The 20434-nt window shown below is 42.3% G+C and overlaps 1 protein-coding gene across 2 annotated transcripts in view; it reads right to left on the bottom strand.

Moving 5' to 3' along the window:
• AUTS2 (activator of transcription and developmental regulator AUTS2) overlaps positions 1 to 20434 on the bottom strand; it is a 1128195-nt gene that overhangs the window by 320458 nt on the left and 787303 nt on the right. For both annotated transcript variants that reach the window (XM_072752804.1, XM_072752803.1), the window contains exon 5: positions 3367 to 3396. In XM_072752804.1, coding sequence (XP_072608905.1) covers positions 3367 to 3396 — 30 coding nt within the window. The remainder of the gene's footprint in view (positions 1 to 3366; positions 3397 to 20434) is intronic.

Below are 20434 nucleotides of genomic sequence, written 5' to 3' on the forward strand. Positions count from 1 at the left end.
CAATCCCACACTGAAGATGTGGCACCTTCACAGCCTTCTCTAGCCTCCCACCTGATGCCTACCTTCGAAAAGTCCTCTGGGTTCTTTGCCACTTACGCGAAGCGTACCCTTGTGGCCAGGAGGGGGACTGAGAGGTGCTTCACTCAGTGCCTCATCAGAGCCTTTTCCACGCGCAAGTGTGTCTCCTGCACGCATGGAAAGCTCTGCTTTTTTCGCCCCTTTCCCAGTCACTTCCACATTAATTAGTAAGGGTATCATTTTATAAATTACAGCTTCGTATCAGAGCAAAGCAGAGTTTATCTTAATTCAGCTGTGTGAAATACAGTACCCTAATTTTAGACCGCCAGTTCTGCAGATCCCTGTGGAGTAAGAGAATGACAGGTCTTCCGGAGAGAAATCCCAGTGGGTCCCTACAAGTCTCACTTTTGCCTCCAACAGCATCCCTGGTGAGGCTGCTGAAGGGATCCCTGGACACTGAGTGGCATCTTTTTCACCATTAGCAATTCAGATTTGAATGCGAATCCTCCAAGCAGCAGATGAAAGCAGCCCTGGTTAGCTCTGGGGCTCGGAGGGGGGCCCAGGCAAGAGGCTCTGGCACAGAGGAGGCTGACAGGGGCCCAGGCTCTGGCGCGCAGCAGAAGTCTGGGAGGATGGTGTTAAAGTCGGTGATAAACACCAGACAATCTCAGTCCAAGAGGGGAAGCCTGGCAGTCTGAACTGTAACAGAGCCAAGCAGGCACGACTGCAATTACAGTCTTGATTGTTCCTGCTGGGAGCCCTCTGGAGGAATACCGGGTGGCAGGGCAGGGAGATGATGGGAGTGTGGCTGTGGAGTAGCTCCCATTAGGAAGAGGGCCTGCAGGGCCACCACGCTCCACGGGAAAGGCTGCTAAGGTGGCCAGGGCCGGAGGGTGTGTGTCCGCAGAACACTCCTGACGGCTCTCCCCTTGCCAGTGTCACCCATCTGGTGTGGCTGCTATAAACATCTCTTTATTCTCCTCCATGGCCCTAAACTCATCTCCATCTCTGAGTGGTGGGCCCTAACTCCCTGCCCCTGGCATGACTCTGCTCAGGTGCTGTGGTGCTTCCTACACTCCAAGCTGGAAATGGGGCAGCAAGGACATGGGCATACAGGTGCTGGGGAGGGACTCATTGGGATGCTGTCAGTGTGTGGGAAACACTGTGTGACAGTTCTGGATATTCTAGGAATTATAGAGGTAGGTAATCCTCTGGACAAGGGGTACTAGATACCTCCTGAGGTTCTGAGGTAACTGGCCCGGGGTTAAGGCACAGGCACCAGGATTTTTACGGCCCCCCCAGGTGATCAGATGTGCATTCAAGGTTGAGAACACTGATCCAGACACCTATGTGCAACACCACACTGGACAACCTCATCACCTTCTACTGCTGCTGGAGACCGGGGGCACTTGTGGAATTCATACTGCCTTTTAAATAAGGAATGTTCATTTGGACATGGAACCCAAAGAAGGTTCATCCCCTTGAAGAAGTGCCACTGTCTTGGAAAGTGAGATCAGCCATCACCTGTAAGAGATGACTTGGAAAGTGAGATCAACCATCACCTGTAAGAGATCTCCTGGAATGGCCAGAAGTGCCAGTCCCTCCCTGAGTGCCTATGATGGCTGACAGAATGACGTGAAGACTACCATGTGGGAAGGCTCCAGGGCCAGAGGGCACACCTCAAACACAGAACCTCTGCTGCTGTCCATGCACCTCTGGCACCCATTGCATGCCGGCTGCCTGAGGCACTTGCAAGGAGCTAAGACTCCCAGGGGCTGGAGGAAGGAAGCTCCTACTTGTCAGTTAAACAAAAGAATAATCCGCAGCCCCCTTTGCAGTGTGTACTTTCACTGTCATCCAACAGCCCATTACCATGTCACAGCACAGCGTACCCTTCCATAGGTCACTTTGTTTAAAATGACATGGATAATGCACATGTCAGCAAGCTGACAGTCCTGGCCGTCCTTCAGAGATAAAAACCTCAAGGCGAGAGCCTGTTCTTATCTAGGGGACATGCATTGGTCTATCATCCAAGTCAGGCAGAACATGATTTCTCCAGAGAGCACTTTTTTCATTTCCTGATTTTAAGGAAATCAAATAAGCACCATTTGTCTTCATCTGAATATGCTTGACCTGCTCAAATGATGATGTCTCGCATTTTATAACAGGCTACATATGCTGAATTCAAATTAACGACAGTACAGAACAAGAGCCTTTAGATCTCTCTTGGAGGCTGGTAGCAGAGAAGGAGGTAAGATTCTGGGCTTGATGGGAAGACCCCACCAAATACTAACTGCAGGATTCTGAGTAAAATCCACAAGCAAATAGGAGGTGAAAAGCACAGAATGGGGCTCAAGAAATTCAGCTACACAACACAGAACCAGAAGCTAGGGAGGGGACTACTGGTCCCTTCATTTGGATGCCAAGCAATCCAGCTAGGGAAGGGGACTACTGGTCCCTTCATTTGGATGCCAAGCAATATAGAAACCATGATATAGTTAACTCTTTTTGAAATACATAAAGTAGGAATAAAATTAGGAAGAAATTTGGCTGGGGGGTGGGGGTGGGGTGGAACAGCTAGAAAGACCAAATAAACAGACAAACAATCCCATTGCTTCAGACACAGACATTCACTTTACCAGGCTGTGATCCAATCTTCTGAAAGCTCAAAAACTGAGCTCCTTTTCTTGATCCATGTTGAACTGGATACACAGAGGCTGGAGGTTATCAGCCCCCAAAGACAGTATGTACCTGTAGGAAGAACCGCCCTTCCACCTGGCCATCCACCTGGACGAGGAGAGAGCTGCTCTCACCTGAGTTCTCCTACCCACCTCTCACCCCATGATGAGAGTCCTAGAGCATATCATTCATATTTCTATCAAGAAAGCCAGTATGTACAGAAAAGCAAGAAGAAGCATGGAGGTCAGTAAAAGAAATGGAAAAATGACATTTTAAATACAGACTGGCAAGTTTAATATCCCATCCAAGGATTAAAAAAGAAACATCAGATGGTTATTAAAATAGTTTCCTCTTTTAAAATCTATAAATCTATAGTTTCCTCTTTTAAAATCTATAAAGTGTAACCTGATGTTACATATACCCAGTATTAATGTATATGATTAAAAAAAGTGGACCTCACAAAGTAAACACATTATTTCTTATCACAGGAAATGTCACTGTGTAAATACAACTGGTCTTTGCAGAACAGAAAAGGTATGGGCAATATGAAGCTGGCATTCCACCACCCTTTAACTGTGTGGGAGAACCAAGGTGCTCAACTGTTCCCACAATCGTGTGTGTGTGTGTGTGTGTGTGTGTGTGTGTGTGTGTGTTGGGGGGGTGTCTTACCTTTTCTTCCTGGTCACTGTCACTGTCACACTGAAAAGAAAGACAAGAGAATAAGGGTTAGTGCAAAAGTGGAGTAGATTTTTGTTTTTGATCCAGAAAACACAAATAAAATAAAGGGAAGACAAGTAAAGGAAATATGAAATGTTGCTTGAGCTGTAAAGAATTTCTTCAGCTCAAATGCTCATAAAACAAATCAGAAGCAAAATGCTGAGAAGTCACTTTGTTGATTTTATGTGATGCCTGTGCTCTGTGGTTCTTCTTGTGGTCTATGGACAAGGTCTGGCAAGATGCTCCATCACAATGGTGAGCACCCTACCGCCCGGGAGAGGGGATGCCCACTGAGCAGCCAATCTAGCAGCAGGATTAAGGTGAATCAGGATCATTCAGTGGGATTCAGAGCAAATCAATATCTTAATGGAGACCTTCTACCTTCAGTTAATGTGAATGGTTGTATCTCTCCCGGTGCTTTTACACAGAAAAAGAGGTAAACCTCTGGATGCTGAGTTCTCTCATTTGGACTCTGAAGGAAGCAGAACATTGTGATGGCTGCCTTTTCTAAGGCTTAGAGGCCCAGAGGAAAGAGGTAATATTCCACTCCAAGGACAAGAATAAGTCAAGGAAGTAAATTAACAGTATGGGCAAAGAAATATGTTTTAAAGCAGCAGGCTCAGATCATAACTAACAGATCCCAAATTCCAACTGGTGAGCTAAGTTTGGGATAACTAGCGAATGAATTAACTCAAAACTCTGGCTTCCTCTTCAGATGTATAGTGGGGGGAAAAAAAGCACATTTTCTTTTTTAAACCAAGATTGTTTGTTATCCATTTGATTGTAAAAAAAAAAAAGGGGGGGGGGTGATGTGTTTTGTCAGAGTGAATGCATAGCAGATAAATAAATTCGTTCATTCATTCAACAGCCCTTGATAAGTACTGCCAAGCTAGACGGATATTCAACCAAGACATAGGACTGGCTCTAGAGTAGCTTTCAAGTCAGCAATAGAGAAAGCTAAAAAACAAGCACTGAGCAGAGGTGTGGTGGGATAAGAGCCATAGTCCATTTGATGACTCTTCCTGTGGGGTAGAGGACAGACCATGCACTATGGGAGAAGACACAGGTCATGGGTGACCAGTTTGGCAACCATTACAACACTGTCTAAACCAGCATGATGCATGGCTTAAGAAAGGGAGGAACAGATGGCACAGCAATTCTGAAGGTAGAACCAATAGGACATGGTAACACATGGATATGAGAAAGAAGGAAGAGAGATGAGTCTAGGATGATGCCAAGGTTTTTAGTGTGGCCACCTGGACATGGGAGTTGGTGTAGCTATGGGCAGAAACAGAAAATAAATTTGCTTATACAACAGCTAGTACTGGCTAGATACCCACAGTTATTCACAAACCCCTTCTCCCTAATCTATACCTTCTCCTGACATTTTGAGATTTGAAAAAGCCAGGTAGTCTCTCTTTTCCAACTTCCCTTGCAGCTAAGGGTGGCCATAAAACACATTCTTGGCTGAGACTTGAAGAAATACCTGCTGAGGGCTCTGAAAATGTTTTCTCTTCTAAATAAAAGAAGAAGAAGAAGAAGAAGAAGAAGAAGAAGAAGAAGAAGAAGAAGAAGAAGAAGAAGAGCAGGAAGCACTTGCCTCTTGCCTTTGAACATGATTGTTCAAGGACGTGATGTCCAGATCTGTGGCAGCCACCTTGCAAAAATGAGGCCAAAGGTCTCTGTTCAAGAACAAGATGGTGGTGGTACAATGGAGACACTTGAACCAACCTAAGAGCAGCCTGCCTCTGGACATTTTTGTTCAGATAACAGTAAATTACCCTACGATTTAAACCATTGTTAGAGTTCTTTTAATGAGAGTAACAAAATTCCATCCAAATGGACATCTTGCTATTTATAAGATACAACTGGGGCACTACTTCCTCTTTCTAGCTTACCCTCTCTACACTCTAAGTTTTAGGAACTCACATTACAAACTAATAGACTAGAAGGTTCTAACATTTTCTACTGTCCGTGCTGGCTCCTCAATTCCATAGGCTATCAGAGTTTTAATGACAGTGCTTTAACCAAGTATGACTACATTGTTTGCAACCAGGCTTCCAAACTCAGATGGTCTGAACTTACTTGTGCCTGATGAGTGATTTCTCTATTGTAATAAATCAAAAGAGGTGAGATAAAGACTTTGGAGGCCTAGAACAACAGACAGATGAGGTTGTCTTCTCCTGATTGTGATTTTTTTCATTGCCTTGAATTAGGGCTTCCTTGAGGTTTTTAAGTTCTGGGCACATTTTCAAGAGTGACAAAGCATGATTCAGGAGGCACATGGAAGAAAGAAGCATATTTTGCCAGGCAGGCTCTTCTCCCCAGATATCACAGCCCACCTTCCAAGGTAATCAATGACAGCTGAAGGCTACGCACAGCCCTTACCCATGTCCCCAGGGACTGGTGTGTGGGGGAGGGGGGTGTCAAAGGAGTAGGGAGGTTGGGAAAGAGCCACCATTGTCCATGCCCCCCACCCCCATGACCAATCCTAACAGCAGTATGTCCCTGGGAATGGTTATTTCTATCAAAGTGTTAAGCTTTCTGCTTTCCAACAGTCCAGTTCTAATTTCAAGGTCCACTTAATTCTGCATCAAGTAATTACTGATATACCCAGAAGCACCTTGTCTCCAGAGTTAAACATATGGTGGAGAACTGAGACCTACTGGTATCCATTATGGAAGCAGCACGGATGCCAAGCCGATTAAAAATGCTCAGGCTCCCCACACAACATGTAGGGTGAGTGACAGCTCCTCGACAAGGCCAGTTGCAGAGTCTGCCAAAACAGTCTCTGCTGCACTGGGGCCCACATGGTGCGCTGAGAAAACAGTTCCATTTCTGGTATTAAATTCCCATATTGACCCGAGGACTTTGCCGTGAGCTCAGCAGGAGCACACCATCCAATTTACAGCTCTGCTCTCCGGAGCCTCGAGTGCCAGCCCCTGGCAGAGACGAATGATGGTCAACCCCTCCAGCTCATAAATTATGCAAAGGCAATAAATGCACTCAGCAAACAGCGCCTAACGTTTGCCTAGCCTGGCTCCTAACACACTCTGTAAAAAGCCAGAAGCTCGACACATACAAGAGGTCTATTCCACTCATAAAGGGGGTTTGTTGACAACTCCAGACGGAAAGCGAGCCACAGTCCTAAGGAGTCTTTCTGCTTCACTGGCAGCAGTTTATGGGCCGGCTTTATGAAAAAGAGAGGCTGTTTTATAGAGTCAGTGTGGGGAGAATTCAGGTCTCAAATTCACATTTAATACACTGTATGGCTTTCACACCCTAAGTTCAATACATTGCAGATTTTAGGCCAAATGATTCTTGCTCTTGAAAGGTTAAAAAAAGAAGTGTCTGCTCCCCAATCCCTAGATACCCGCTCCAATTTACAGGAGTTCACGTCGAGCCACCTCCTGGTTCAGGCGTATGTTCTGCATGAGGCTGAGAAGCGGGAAAGGCACGTTAAATGCAGAGTCCCAGATGATTTGACCATTTTAAGCATTTTGACATCAGGGCCCCTCATCGGTTTATTAGCAAACAGGTTGCACGCTAACGACCAGCTTGAGGTGAAAGAGTACTCTCCATGACTAGATTTCAAAGCTCTTTGTGAAAAACTGAAAATGTTTTCCTCCATTATAAAAGCAAGAAATGAAGAACAAGTAGGCCTTGCCTACTTGAACCCCAGTAGAACCCCAGACACAGAAGAATTCTCTGTCGCAGAGTCTTCCAACTGACTTCAAAGTGACCCAGACCAACCACAGACAAAAGAGGGAAACAGGATTCCCTCAAATTCTCAAAGGCAGGACTTAGGAAGGGGCTAGTGGCTGAGCACAGTGCTGCCGGCCACTGGAACCCATCCCCGCTGAACTTCACTTTCACCTTCTGTATCCTCTGGTTTCGCAAATCAGAAGTGAGCCTTTGGGAACAACTTCTTCATTTTGCACCTAATTCCCACCCTTTAAATGCTTCAACCCATCCAAGCACCCACCAATATATTCTCCTTTTAAAAATTAATGCATATTCATTGAAGATATTTTTAAAAAATCACCTATGAACCTGCCACCCATAGGTAAACAGCAAATAGACCTATCTAATTCTTTTCGGTCTTTCCTCCATCCTTCCCACATATATTTTAAGAAATGAAAATAAATTCCTACTATATTGTAGCCTGCTTTGTTTTCACATAAGGTGTCAAATATTTTGTTCAATGAGTGAAATTTGCCCTGTCACATCACTTTTTTTAAAAAAAAGGCTACACTGTGATCCACGTATGGATTGTAAATAATCTGGTAAGAAAATCCCCCCGTTCTGTTATTTGGATTGTTTTGACTGACATCATGGAATGTTCCCCTTGTACACACTCACTGATACACTGCTCTTCCCTAGTATCTTCTCATGGCCCTTCCTTCTCTGCATATCCCTTAACGTCCCCGGCTCCCCAGAGTTGAATCTGTAGCCCTATGGCTTCTCTGTGATTTCCAGGAGAGCCCCTAAAGATTCCCTTGGTTCCATGTACCATTTATATGTTGAGACTAAAAAATCTCTATGCCCACCATCTTCCAGCTTATGTGACTTTGGGAGAACTGTTTTAATTCTCTGCATCTCTGTTTACTTACCTATAAAATGTGGGTAATCATAGCATTGCTCTCAAAGGATGGTGAGAACAAAACAGGTTAGCACATGTAAACAACTCAGACAATCACTGTGGATGATAAATGTTAGCTGTTATCAATGTATGTTTTTGTCTGTTATGCCCCCTTCCCGAAACCCTGCAGACCCCTCAGACTCAAGCATCCATCTAAAACCAGACTCACCATCTTTTGCTCTGCTCAGCCCTGCCCCTCCCCGACCGTGTCCCTGGTAATGCCATTACCCTTCAGTCTCAGTGGAGAGTCTTATCACCCTTGACTCTATTCTTGGGCAGACCCAACTTCCTCTCTTACCCAACAATACTGACTCTGCTTTCTAAATTCTCACCATCTCCACCACTTTGGCCACTGCTTTAGTTCAGTCTTTCATTTTATCATTACAAAAGGCTAATGACTGCTTTCCAGGGCCTATGGTCTCTTCCTTTTCTAATCCAAGTCCTTCTTGACCAGGGCAGATGTCCTCATTTTCCATTTGATCATTATGACACTTTCTACGGCAATGAAAACCCTTTAGGTTGCTTCCTCACCTCCCAAGTCCAACCACTTCCCCCCAGTACAGTGCCTCTCAAGCTTTCTGTGGAGAAGGGCCATTTGTTGTTGTTTTTTAAGATTTTATTTATTTATTCGTGAAAGAGAAGGAGAGAAGAGAGAGAGAGAGAGGCAGAGACATAGACCGAAGTAAAAGCAGGCTCCCTGCAAGGAGCCCAATGTGGGGCTCGATCCCGGAGCCTGGAATCACTCCCTGAGCAGAAGGCAGATGTTCAACCTCTGAGCCACCCAGGCATACCAGGACCATTTGTTTTAGTTTTATTTTTTTAATTTCCAATACATCATAGACTTATACTTCTGTTAAATATAACATATAATAAGTTGCTGGGAAAATGAAAAAGAAAAGCAAGGACATATAAAAAATGTGTTATTATTAGATTTAAGAGGTATAACATTACTCCATTGAATCGCTATAAAAGTTTCCAAATGTTTACTCTCAGCTGCCATGCCAATCTTGCAGTAGATAGTTAAGTGAGAGCTCATGGCGTGACCTCTTTCTGTATCCACACTTTGAGTAGCACTATTCTTAACACTTCCCTTGCTCTCACCACACTCAGGCACACTTGGTCACACACCTAGGACCTAATATCTTTGCACTTATCAATTCCCTCTGCCTGGAATTCTATTCTCACAAACATAGTTCCCTCTGGGAATCATCCAATACTCTTCTTAGAACTAGGAATTCTTAGAATTACAGTACTCTTCTTAGAACTAATTGTTTCTGTCTCCACCCCTTACAAAACTACATTTTCACTGTTTGCCACAAGAGACATCCCTACTAGACAGTGAGCTCTGGGTAGGTCAGGGCAGTGCCCTGGGGCATGGAAGGTGCTCAGTCATATTGATAAATCCATCTCATTTGTCTTTAGAATTCTTCAAACTGTGGTTGAGTCCAGGTAACATAACAAAACTAGGATTTTGAAAAAACAAGTGATTTCAAAGAAAGAAGGTGTGAGAACCAATGACTAACTCAATTGTACTCCACCCAACAGTGGAGGGTGTTTGAACACACGGGGCAGGGTTACAGTCAGCAGAGCCTAGAGTTGGGGTGTAGAGGGAAATGCCTTCCATTAAAAGGCCCAGACAAGACATGATGATGATTTTTGTATATTCCTCAAAAGCAAACATTTCTCATTTACATTTGGGAATCTCAGTATCTGTCTTAAGACTCTGATCCAAATCGAAATAAGTCAAGGTCTGCGATACCTCTCTGCTTCATTCAGAATGAAGGAACAAGATGGAATTCTAGGTACCTCGTGATGGAATGCATTCTTAAGCAGAAAGTGGCAATCATTGAATATATCACATACAATGACATTGAGGAGGGCATTGCTCTCTATTCTGCTCAATGGACCTTGCTGGAACAGTTATTTTGTATCTCAAATCCATTTATCATTGCCACCAAAGATGTCAGGGCTGAACACCATCACTGAACAAAGTTATTTTATTCTTCCTTTTGCCTAAAGGAAATAAGAGGAAAATGAGGGAGAACCTCAACTTGTAAACTACAGCATCTAACATCAAGTACAATTTAACTTTGCCAGTGACAAAACAAATCGATTTCCCTTTGGGGCAGGCGGTTTATCTACGACTGTAAAGACATCCTCACCTAAAAGCAATTTCAGAAGAAGCCACCTAGAGAAAACATGACACTTATTTTCTTATTTAAAGAAGTAAGGGTGCAGCACAGTGACTAGAAACATGTCCACCACCATCTTCCCTTCTGCCCAATTCCTTGTACATGCAAAAACATGTAGCCATTTTGTGCCGCATATGGCAACTCTGATGTTGTCTGTCTGCTATCACCCCACAAAGCCCTTGTTTCACACTGTTTACACTGCTCTCCTATCGACTTTGGGCTGTAAGTGAAATTCAAAGCTACTGAGAACCTTGAAATAAAAAGAGTATTTTAATCCTGAAAATGGTTTGAGGTACTCTTACTGATTGTAAAATGATACCACTGGCCCTCTTCCCTTCCATCCCAACAGTTAACTATGCTTGATCAAATAAAATAGCTCTAAAAAAGTGAAAGCATAATCGAAAGATTTGTTTGCCAAACAGTAGTTTAAAAGATGAGAATAAAGCTTCTGACAGCCACAAAATAAGTGCATTAGAAAATAAGGTAAGTTCTACCAATCTTTAGCTGTTCAGGAGGCAAGAGGAGAACAAATCTTCAGAAGCTTCTGGAATTCTGTACTGGTGACCTATTATTCCTATGGGGAGCTCTCAGAACCTGGCATTTTTGCAAGTTCTCAGCTTGAATTGGCCAGGGCTCAAATAGCCAACGTCATCTGAGGGGTCTAACAGAACAGTTCTTATTCTCCGCTCCAGGGTCTCTCAGACAATCACACATTTTCATTCAACAAATCATCTTAAAGCATCTACTATGTGCTAGGTTTATTCTAACCACTCATTAAAAGTACAAATATATTTCCAGAAATCAAGTTGACCAAAATCCGAAGCTCTAAAGGTCACAAATTAAATTTCAACATTTTTTTCCTTTTTGTCACTTTCAAACCCAAGTATATTTCATAAAACAATCTGTATGCTGTAAATTTCCACTTAGCTCATTAAAATATTGTAGGGCTTTTGGAAGTGGAAGAAGTGGATATTTCACAAATCTTTTGAGTTCAGCGTTTTTTTCCCCCCTTAGAAGAAAGGAAGTCACACTTTGCCAAGTATAAACATACATAAACCCCAAAGATGAAATTTACTTAAAACCTAGAGCCATAAGCCTCAGTGGTTGCCAAAATGAGAAAAATGAGTTTCTTGTCCAAAGGTAAAACTGACAGGCTAGGGCCGGGTGATTTGTAAACGATCTCTTTTAAGCTTAAGCAACAGATCCTTTGCGTCTTTGTCATTGATTTACTGATTCTAAGTCATCAATAGCATTAATCCGTACCTGCCTGGGGACCTATTACAAATGACTTTGAAGACAGTGTGAAGCAAGAGTTTATTTTAAGACCACAGTATTATTACCAGGGAGACCTTCTCAGCTATGTTCTGTGGTAGCATTATATTTGTGGCTCCCTGTAATGTTGCAATCTTCCCTTTCCAGATCACAGCTGCTTGTTCCTTTGGGTGGGACCTGACCCCCCTGGATTCGCTTCAACTAAACCCTGGTTCTTTTCAGAGTCCTGTGTGAACTAATAAAACCCAAATTTGCTGATGAGTAAAAAGGAAAAGCATGTTATGGGTTAAAATAATACAAGAGTCTATTTTTTCCGCTGTGTTGTGATCCATAGAAATCACCCTGAGCCTTTTCCCTTTCTTCTCTGCCTGGGAAGCCAATTGCTTTGATTGCAGTGATATGAGCTAGCTAAAATGACTTGCCCTTGCTTGTGAGGCAAATGGAACATGCTAATAGAACTTATCGCATTACCCGATGCAAAAGTGCCATAGCTCATTACTTTAAGATAAAAGGATATCATTGCAGACGGCAAGCAGAATTGACTTTCTGAGGCCCGGCTTGATGATGATTTAATCAACTGCTCTCTTTCACTTCTCATCTCTGCGCCTGTCGGTTTCACAGGTGCCGTTAAATGAGACACTCAGAAAGTGAGCGGAGGGAAAGAAATTGCTGTCATTACTTTTCAAGAAAGGAGGTATGCAAATTTTCGACAGAAAGATTGCGTTCATAATGGGCCTGGTAAAATACAAGGATCATGCTTGACAGGTGAGGGCAAGCCATTCGTATGTCCTTAAAGCAGAGCAACCGTCCTCATTTAGAAATGTGCTCTGTAAGAGAAACTACAAATGAGAGACCGGGCGGGGCCAGTTCCCAGGCGGGCTGGAATCACACAGGGTTGGTCCAAGCTGGTCCAGGTTCTAGAAAAGGGGAAGAAGCTTAAAGTCTTGAGGAAGCCAAAGCCAGATGAGCAGATAACAAAGCCTGGTAGCTCTTCATTGGAACCAAAATGGCAACAAGCTCTTGCAAAGCCTATCTTTTTCTCTTTTACATGTAACTGTGGAGTCAGTTTGCCAGGATTCAAATCTTGGCTCTACTTCTTATGACCTGTAGGGCCTTAGGCAAGTAAGGCCCTGTGCCTCAGTTTCATTTTCTATCAAAAGGGGCCACTGACAGTACTACCTCCCAGGGTTGCTGAGAACATTTGAGTTCATAAATATACAATAATAAAGTATATATAATGAATGAATGAATGAATGAATCAATCAATCACTAAAAAGGTATAGAACCATGCCTGATACAGAGGAGGCACTCAGCAGATGTCAGAAATCACGAATTCATTCATTCCTCAACAAAGACTGAGTATCTTTTTTTGTTTGTTTTTTTAGGAGTATGTGTGCCAGGTGCTGGAAACCTACCTGGCTGTGGTTTCTACAGAATACAATTCTTCACTGATTTCACGTATTTAAGTCTTGTTCCCCTGATAGACGGTGAGCTCCTCGAGAGAGCACTCTAGTTGTCCCCAGAAACATCACAGGGCCTAAGGTAGTCTTAAGGACCCTAAAAGATGTTCAAAACCGATGTGATGATTTATGGATATTTCCCCTCCCTCCCTCCTTCTACTTATCTGATGCTGTGGGTAGCGCAAGACCCCAGAGGAATCTCCTCTTGGAGTAGGGAATTTGTCTGTATTTGGGACTCTAGGCAACCACCAAATGTCCTAGCCTGGGAAAGGAAGAGAAAGTCTGGCCTGAACCACCTTCTGGAACCCACAATGAATCTGAATAGATTAAACGATCAGGGTAGTATGAACAGAGATATTTTTTCATCCACTTTGCCTTCAATAGGTAATTGTTCTATTTTCTCCAACACTCAAAGTAAAAGCATCTTTCTTAAAGTGCCTGTTACTGTGAGTTCTTTTTCCCCAGGTAATGAAGCTGCTGCAAACCATTCTTTCTTCTAGCCCCTGAGGTTGTGAGGCATGGAATGCAGCTCCTGTCTTCCATGCTAAGTGGCACCTACATGACTCAGTTCCTTCCCAATGGGACCAGTCCACCTCAGGCGACAGGAGTGGGAGGAGGGTCCATGGCAGCAGAGCAGCTGGGAGCTCTCTATTTTGGAAAAGTCTGGTTCCTGAAGTGCATTCTGCAGCATGGCTCTTTTAGGGCAGAGAATCTGCATAGGAACTCTCTCTGAGCATTTTGTTTCCCCTAAAATAGCCAGCCTACAGCCACCAGTCATGAAAAAAGAATGTTCTGACCACAGCCCTGGGAGAGAAGTGTTATAACCTGTTTCCAAGATGAGAAGTTAAGGCTTCCAGTGGCACAGGTGGTACTTGAACCCAGCTCCATCCTCCAAAGCTCACATTCCCAGCAAGCACAATACAGCCCTGCTCACTCTCTCGTGCACTATACAAAGAGATTACTTGAAAAACATCTTTCTGATTAATTGCTTGGCATGGGCAGAGGCAGGCTGAAACCAAAAAGAGGTTGCAATGAATGACCATAAGTGGCAGTGAATGCAGCCAGGCAGTCACATTTCTACTCTACCCCAGACAGCTCTCCCTTAAGAGGAGAACCCAGTGGAGTACCTGGCTCAGGAAAGTGCTCATTAAATCTGAGGCTGACCTAGGTTCAAATTCTGGTCCCTCTTAACTCAGCAGCCATGCAATCTTGGCAAAGATACTTAACATCTTGGAGCCTACCTTCCTTTTTTTCCAGCCTTTAACTGGGAATGATATATACTTCATGGAATTTTTGTTAGAATTAAATGAGTTCAAGCATTTGAAAGCCGCCAGAAAGAAATAACTAAGAGTTTTACTTTTTTTCCAACTCTTTGATGAAAGAAATGCTGTATCACACACAGAAATGAGGTAATGATCGTTATTTAAATGTTGGGTTTAATTTCTTTATAATTTTATTGGCAGATGGGAAATCATATTCTGCAATTCCTGCTTGGGAGGTGTCTGAAGACTCGCTACTATACTAGGCAGAAAGAAAAACAACAACCCAAATAAGCAAGCAAAAACAGAAACTATCATTCCCTCTCAAAGTAGAATAACAAATGGTTTCATTTCACTGATAAAATACACGCATGCCTTGGGAGATATGCAGACTTGCTTCCAGACCACTGCAATAAAATGAATATCGAAATAAAGTGAGTCGAATGAAATTTTTGGTTTCCCAGTGCATATAAAAGTTATGTTTACACTACACTATAGTCGATGAAGTGTGCAATAGCATTAGGTCTAAAAAAAAAAAACAACAAAAAACAAACAAAAAACAAAAAAACCACACACCAATATACATACCTTAGGTTAATAAATACTTTATTGTGAAAAAGTGCTAACCATCATCTGAGCTTATAGTGAGATGTAATCTTTTTGCTGGTGGAGGGTCTTACCTCAGGGTTGCTGTTGCTGCCTGGTCAGGGCGGTGGCTGCTAAAGACTGGGGTGGCTGCGGCCACTTCTTGAAATAAGGCGACGATGAAGTTCACCACATTGATTGACTTTTCCTATCATGAACAATTTCTCTGGAGCATGTGATACTGTCAGATGGCAATTCATCCACAGGAGAACTTCTTTTAAAATTGGAGTCAACCTTCTCAAACTCATTTGCTGCTTTATCAACTACGTTTATGCCATTTTCTGAATCCTTTGTTGTCATTTCAACAGTCTTCATAACATCTTCACCAGGAATAGATCCCATCTTAAAAATCACTTTTCTTTGCTCAATGCATAGGAAGCAACCCCTCTTTCAGTAAAGTTTGATCACGAGGTTACAGCCACGCAATCTCACCTTCAGGCTCCACTTCTAATTCAAGTTCTCCTGCTGCTTCCACTACTTCTGCAGTGACTGGCTCCCCTGAAGTCTCGAACCCCTCAAAGTTATCCATGAGGGCTGGAATCAACTTCTTCCAAACTCCCATTAGTGTTGGTATTTTGACTTCCTATAAATCACGGATTATTTAATGCCACTGAGTATGGTGAATCCTTTCCAGACAGTTTTCAATTTATGGCGCCTAGATCCATCAGAGAAATCACTACCTTTGGCACCTACAGCCTTATGAAATGTTTCTTAAATAACATGACTTGAGAGTCGAAATGACTCCTTGATCCACAGGCTGTAGAATGGCTGTTGTGTTAGCAGGTATGAAAATAACATTACTCTCATTCTATGTCTCCATCAGAGCTCTTGGGTGACCAGGTATGCTCTCAACGAGCAGTAATATTTTGAAAGGAATCTTATTCTTTGAGCAATAGGTCTCAATAGTGGGCTTAAAATATTCAGTAAACCATTTGTAAACAAATGTGTCGTCATTTACACTTTGTTGTTTCATTTATAGAGCACAGGCAGAGTAGATTTAGCATAATTTTTAAGGGCCCTAAGATTTCCATAGTGGTACCTGAAAATTGGCTTCAACCTGAAAAAGGCACTAGGTATACGAGCCCCTAAAAAGCCCCTGTCCTTTGAAGCTCTGAAGCCAGGCACTAACTTCTCTCTAGCTAAGCAAGTCCTGATGGCATCTTCTTCCAATGGAAGCCTGTTTCATCTACACTGAAGGTCTATTGTTTGGTTAGCCCCCTTCATCAAGGATCTTAGCTGGATCTTCTGGAGAACTGGCTGCAGCTTCTCCATCAGCATTGGCTCCTTCACCTTGCACTTTTATGTTATGGAGATGGCTTCCTTTCCTTAAACCTCACAAATCAATCCCTACTAGCTTTAAACTTTGCTCCTGTAGCTTCCTCACCTCTCCCAACAGTCACAGAATTAAAGAGAAGTAAGGTCTGGCTCTAGATTGGGTTTTGGCCTAAGGGAATGTTGTAGCTGGTTTGAGCTTCTATCCAGACCATGTAGACTTTCCTTATATCAGCAATAAAGCTGCTTTACTTTATCATTCATGTGTTCATTAGAATAGCACTTTTAATTTCCTTCAAGAGCTTTTCCTTTGCATTTACAGCTTGACCAACTGTTCGGTGCAAGAGGCCTAGCTTTTAGCCTGTCTTGGCTTTAGACAAGCTTTCTTCACTAAGCTCAATCATTTGTAGCTTTTGATTTAAGGGAGAGACTTGTGACTCTTCCTTAAACACTCAGAGGTTATTGTAGGGTTAGTAATTGGTCTAATTTCAAAATCACTGTGTCTCAGAGAATAGGGAGACCCAAGAAGAGGGAGAGAGATGGGGGACTGCCAGTCAGCAGAGCAGTCAGAGCACACACAACCTTTATCTGTTAAGTTTGCTGTCTGATAGAAGCACAGTTCAGGCCACCCCAAAACAATGGCAATAGTGACATCAAACATCACTGACTACAGATCACCATTACAAATATAATAAAAGTGAAAAAGTTTGAAATACTGCGAGAGTTACCAAAATACGACCGAGAAATGAATTGAGCAAATGGTGTTGGAAAAACAGAACTGTTTAATTCATGGAAGCCACAGACCTTCAATTCAGTATGTGCAAAACAAGGTGTTTGTGAAGCACAACAAAGGGAAGTGCACTAAGATGAAGTATGGCTCTACCAACAAGGCAAGACACTTTAGAATTCAGTTTTCTAAGTGTTCCGTTAAGTTCCTGATGCACATTTTTTGGGTGGATATAATGTGGATCTATTCTTCAGTTAAATAATAGGCAGTAACCTGTGTATAGGGACTAATGTCAAATGAGGAGCTGGAGTTAGACTTGTAGGTTATGCAGAGTACAGTAACAACTTGTAGGCTTTGACATTAGCAAGAGGTTCACTCAAATTCAAATTGGCAAAATAAATAATTAGATAGATAGAATGGATATCAAAAATGTCAGGTGATTATTGGTAAAAGTAGGAAGCCAGCAACTTTGGAATCTGTCCAGGGATTCTGACCAATCAGGGTTCAAAACTATCTGGAGAGCCCTTTGCCTGGAATTTATGCATATGCAAGGCTGACTTAAGGACTTATCTAACAAAACCAACCAAGAGAATAACCTTGGGAAGAGAAAACTTCCTAGAGTATTAACAATGGTAATTGCAAACACAGGGATTAAAATGCCTGGCACTTAGTAGGCACACTCAATAGTCTAACAGACTACTTCTACCCCACTTGGAAATGCCTGTTCTCTCTTCCAAAGATAGGAAAGCTTTCTCTGATTTCTCTGCATCTTCAACACTGTGGTCAGAAGCTGCTTATATCTGCTCTTCCTAAATCTGACATCTGAAAGGGGCTCAATAAATACATGTGAAAGAATAAATCCATAAATCATATTAGCAAAATATCTGAGAGAAGATGTCATGGAAATTGTTTAATTGAGGAGATCCAGAAACAGACAGTGGTTGATGGGATGAATACTAAGGTATTTGAAAGTGTGGGTGTCTGAATGTTTGTATGAGAAAGACACAGACATAATTTCAAGCTAAAAGAAAATAACCCCATACATTTGAAGAAATCTAATTTTAAGGTTATTTTTTTGAGAAAATCAGGAGACTCAAAAAACTAAAGTATTTCCCCTTACATTTGATTCACTTCAAGTCAAATGAAGCAACTGGAACTGAAGAGGAAAAGGGAATACAGTGTTCTCATATTGCAGAAACACAATGGCCACGTTAGCAACTTCCCATCCATCTGACTTTTTGTTTTGTTTTAAAAATTTAAGAGAGTAAAAAGTGTAGCTAAAGGAATAGAAATATGGCTTGAGACAAAGTGATTTACAAATGACAGAGGGTGGTTTGAGAAGATCCAAAGACATGGTGGGCTGCCATTCCATATGATCCAGAAACTGATTTGGTTTTTTTTTCCCCCTTCCTCTTAGGTACCTCACTTTTGTCCCTCTTAGAATCCATCATTCATAACTGGCATTGTAAATTAAATTGTACCTAACAACAGTCTTTATTTTAGGATGGCTTGAAAGCCTATCTTATAAATCACAAACAAGGAAGGGTAGGATTACTATAAATTGTCTGCAAGAAAATACAAATCGCCAAGATAAAAACACCCACTGGTTTGCCAGTCTCAAGTTCCCTGTTTTGACATACTATATGCAGTAATTTGGTACCCACAATCTCTTATTAGAAAATGAATGTGCTATTTTTCTGAATGCTGCAATTACAATAATTGAATTTAAAATGGGGATTGAGTTTCTCTATTTGGAGGAAAAGAATAATTGTGTATTTCTGATTAAAATCAAGGGGACTGAAAAGGGGTTGTATGGATTCCAGCTTCAGTCTCCCTAAGTGACTCCTCGTGAGGCCAGAGAAAAGAAACGTTCAAGTACAGAGAAATGGACCAGCACCTCAGCAGCAGTCACTGTCTTTGGCCCCATTTTCTTTGTCTCCTGGCCTTCCATCACAACACCCCTGTGACAGAGGCAATCAGAGCACTGTGGCATGGTTACGTATTAAATGGCAGCCATGCTGGAGTTCCCCACTGTGTCAAAAATTAAGAGTTAAAATGCAAGGAAAACAAACATTTCTTTGTGTTGAAAATGCCTGTCCCCTTTCAGAATGCAAACATTTTGGAGTAGTTATTTCCTCTTTATAGAATCTATTCTGGGGTGTGGTGGTGGTGGTGGTGGTGGTGGTGATTATAATGGCAGAAAGAGTGGGGAGAAGGAAACCAATGATATTTTTTAGAGGTCTCTGCTTCTTTTATTTTACCAAAAAACTATATAAGAAGCCACCTTTAAGGTTCAGATGTAAGAAAGGAAAAGGGATTGAGCAAGAAGAGGGCTCTCTTGCCTTTGTAATGCCTCTTTATTGGGTGTCTCCTGAAATCCCCTATTTATCCAAAGTGAAAGGGGAACCGAGTCTCACAAGTCCTCCTAAATATTTCTTAAAATATAGCTTTCTAAAAAAACAGAACAGTTTTTCTAGCACAAAATGAGCCATGGATTGTCCCTTTATATTGCTTGCTTTTTTTAAAGCGGCATTAATGGCTTTACTGAGCTATAACTGACGAGAATAAACTAGCCATATTTAAAATGCACTATTTGACACGTTTGTACATATGTATACAGCCATGAAACCATACCACAATCAAGAGAGGAAACATCCACAGCACACAAGTCTCCTGAGCTCCTTTGTTAATCCTGCCCATACCACCCCTGCCTCCACTGATCTGTGTTCTGTCACTACAGATTAGTTTGTGTATTTTCTAGAGTTTTATATAAATGGAATCATACAGTGTGTACTCTTTTTGCCTGGTTTCTATCATTCACTGCTTACTATTTGGATGCCTAATTAAAAGGAAGCCTCCCAGCTCAAGTACAGAAGGCAGCCTATAGAAGCCACCTTGGCCAGGGTTTACTGTCATCCCCTAGGAATAGGACCGATTACTTGGTCTTACTTTATTCTTAGGCTTTATTATGTACTTCAGTAATCAATAAGCATTTCTATGGCAGAGGGTTTATTTTACTCTATAAATCCAAGAAGGAGAGAATGATATTAACACATCAGTATGGATGGGCTCTGCTGCTCTATAACACTATGAGGAGAATGCGAGCAACAGATTTAAATCTAAGAAGGTTACAGAACAGTCATAGCTCCTGGCTGGATGGCAGGAATCGTAAAAGACTCAGGCAAGATCTACAGCAATGCACCATGAACCAATGGGACTCACGGAGAAAAAAAAAAAAAAAAAAAACTGAATAGGCATGCTCCTTGTCTACCCAGAAAGAATTATAAGCACTGGCTTGAGTGGAATGTGAAGAGCCTCTCTCAAAAATCCAAACTATTTCTTAACAGAACGAATAAAAAGGCAGTGAACAAGTGTTGATTGCAGGCTGACTGCGTAGAAAGCCCCAATCAGGTTTAGGAACTCAAGGGTCACCTGGCAGTCCCAGGAGGCTCTTCCTTCTTTCCTCCCACTACAACTCCTGCCCCCTGGGCTCCATGGTAATGAGCAGCAGAGCATTTTTTCTCTAGCTAGCCCTTGGAAACTCACCCTTC

The sequence above is a fragment of the Vulpes vulpes genome, chromosome 3 (genome assembly GCF_048418805.1).
Source record: "Vulpes vulpes isolate BD-2025 chromosome 3, VulVul3, whole genome shotgun sequence".
NCBI lineage: Eukaryota > Metazoa > Chordata > Mammalia > Carnivora > Canidae > Vulpes > Vulpes vulpes.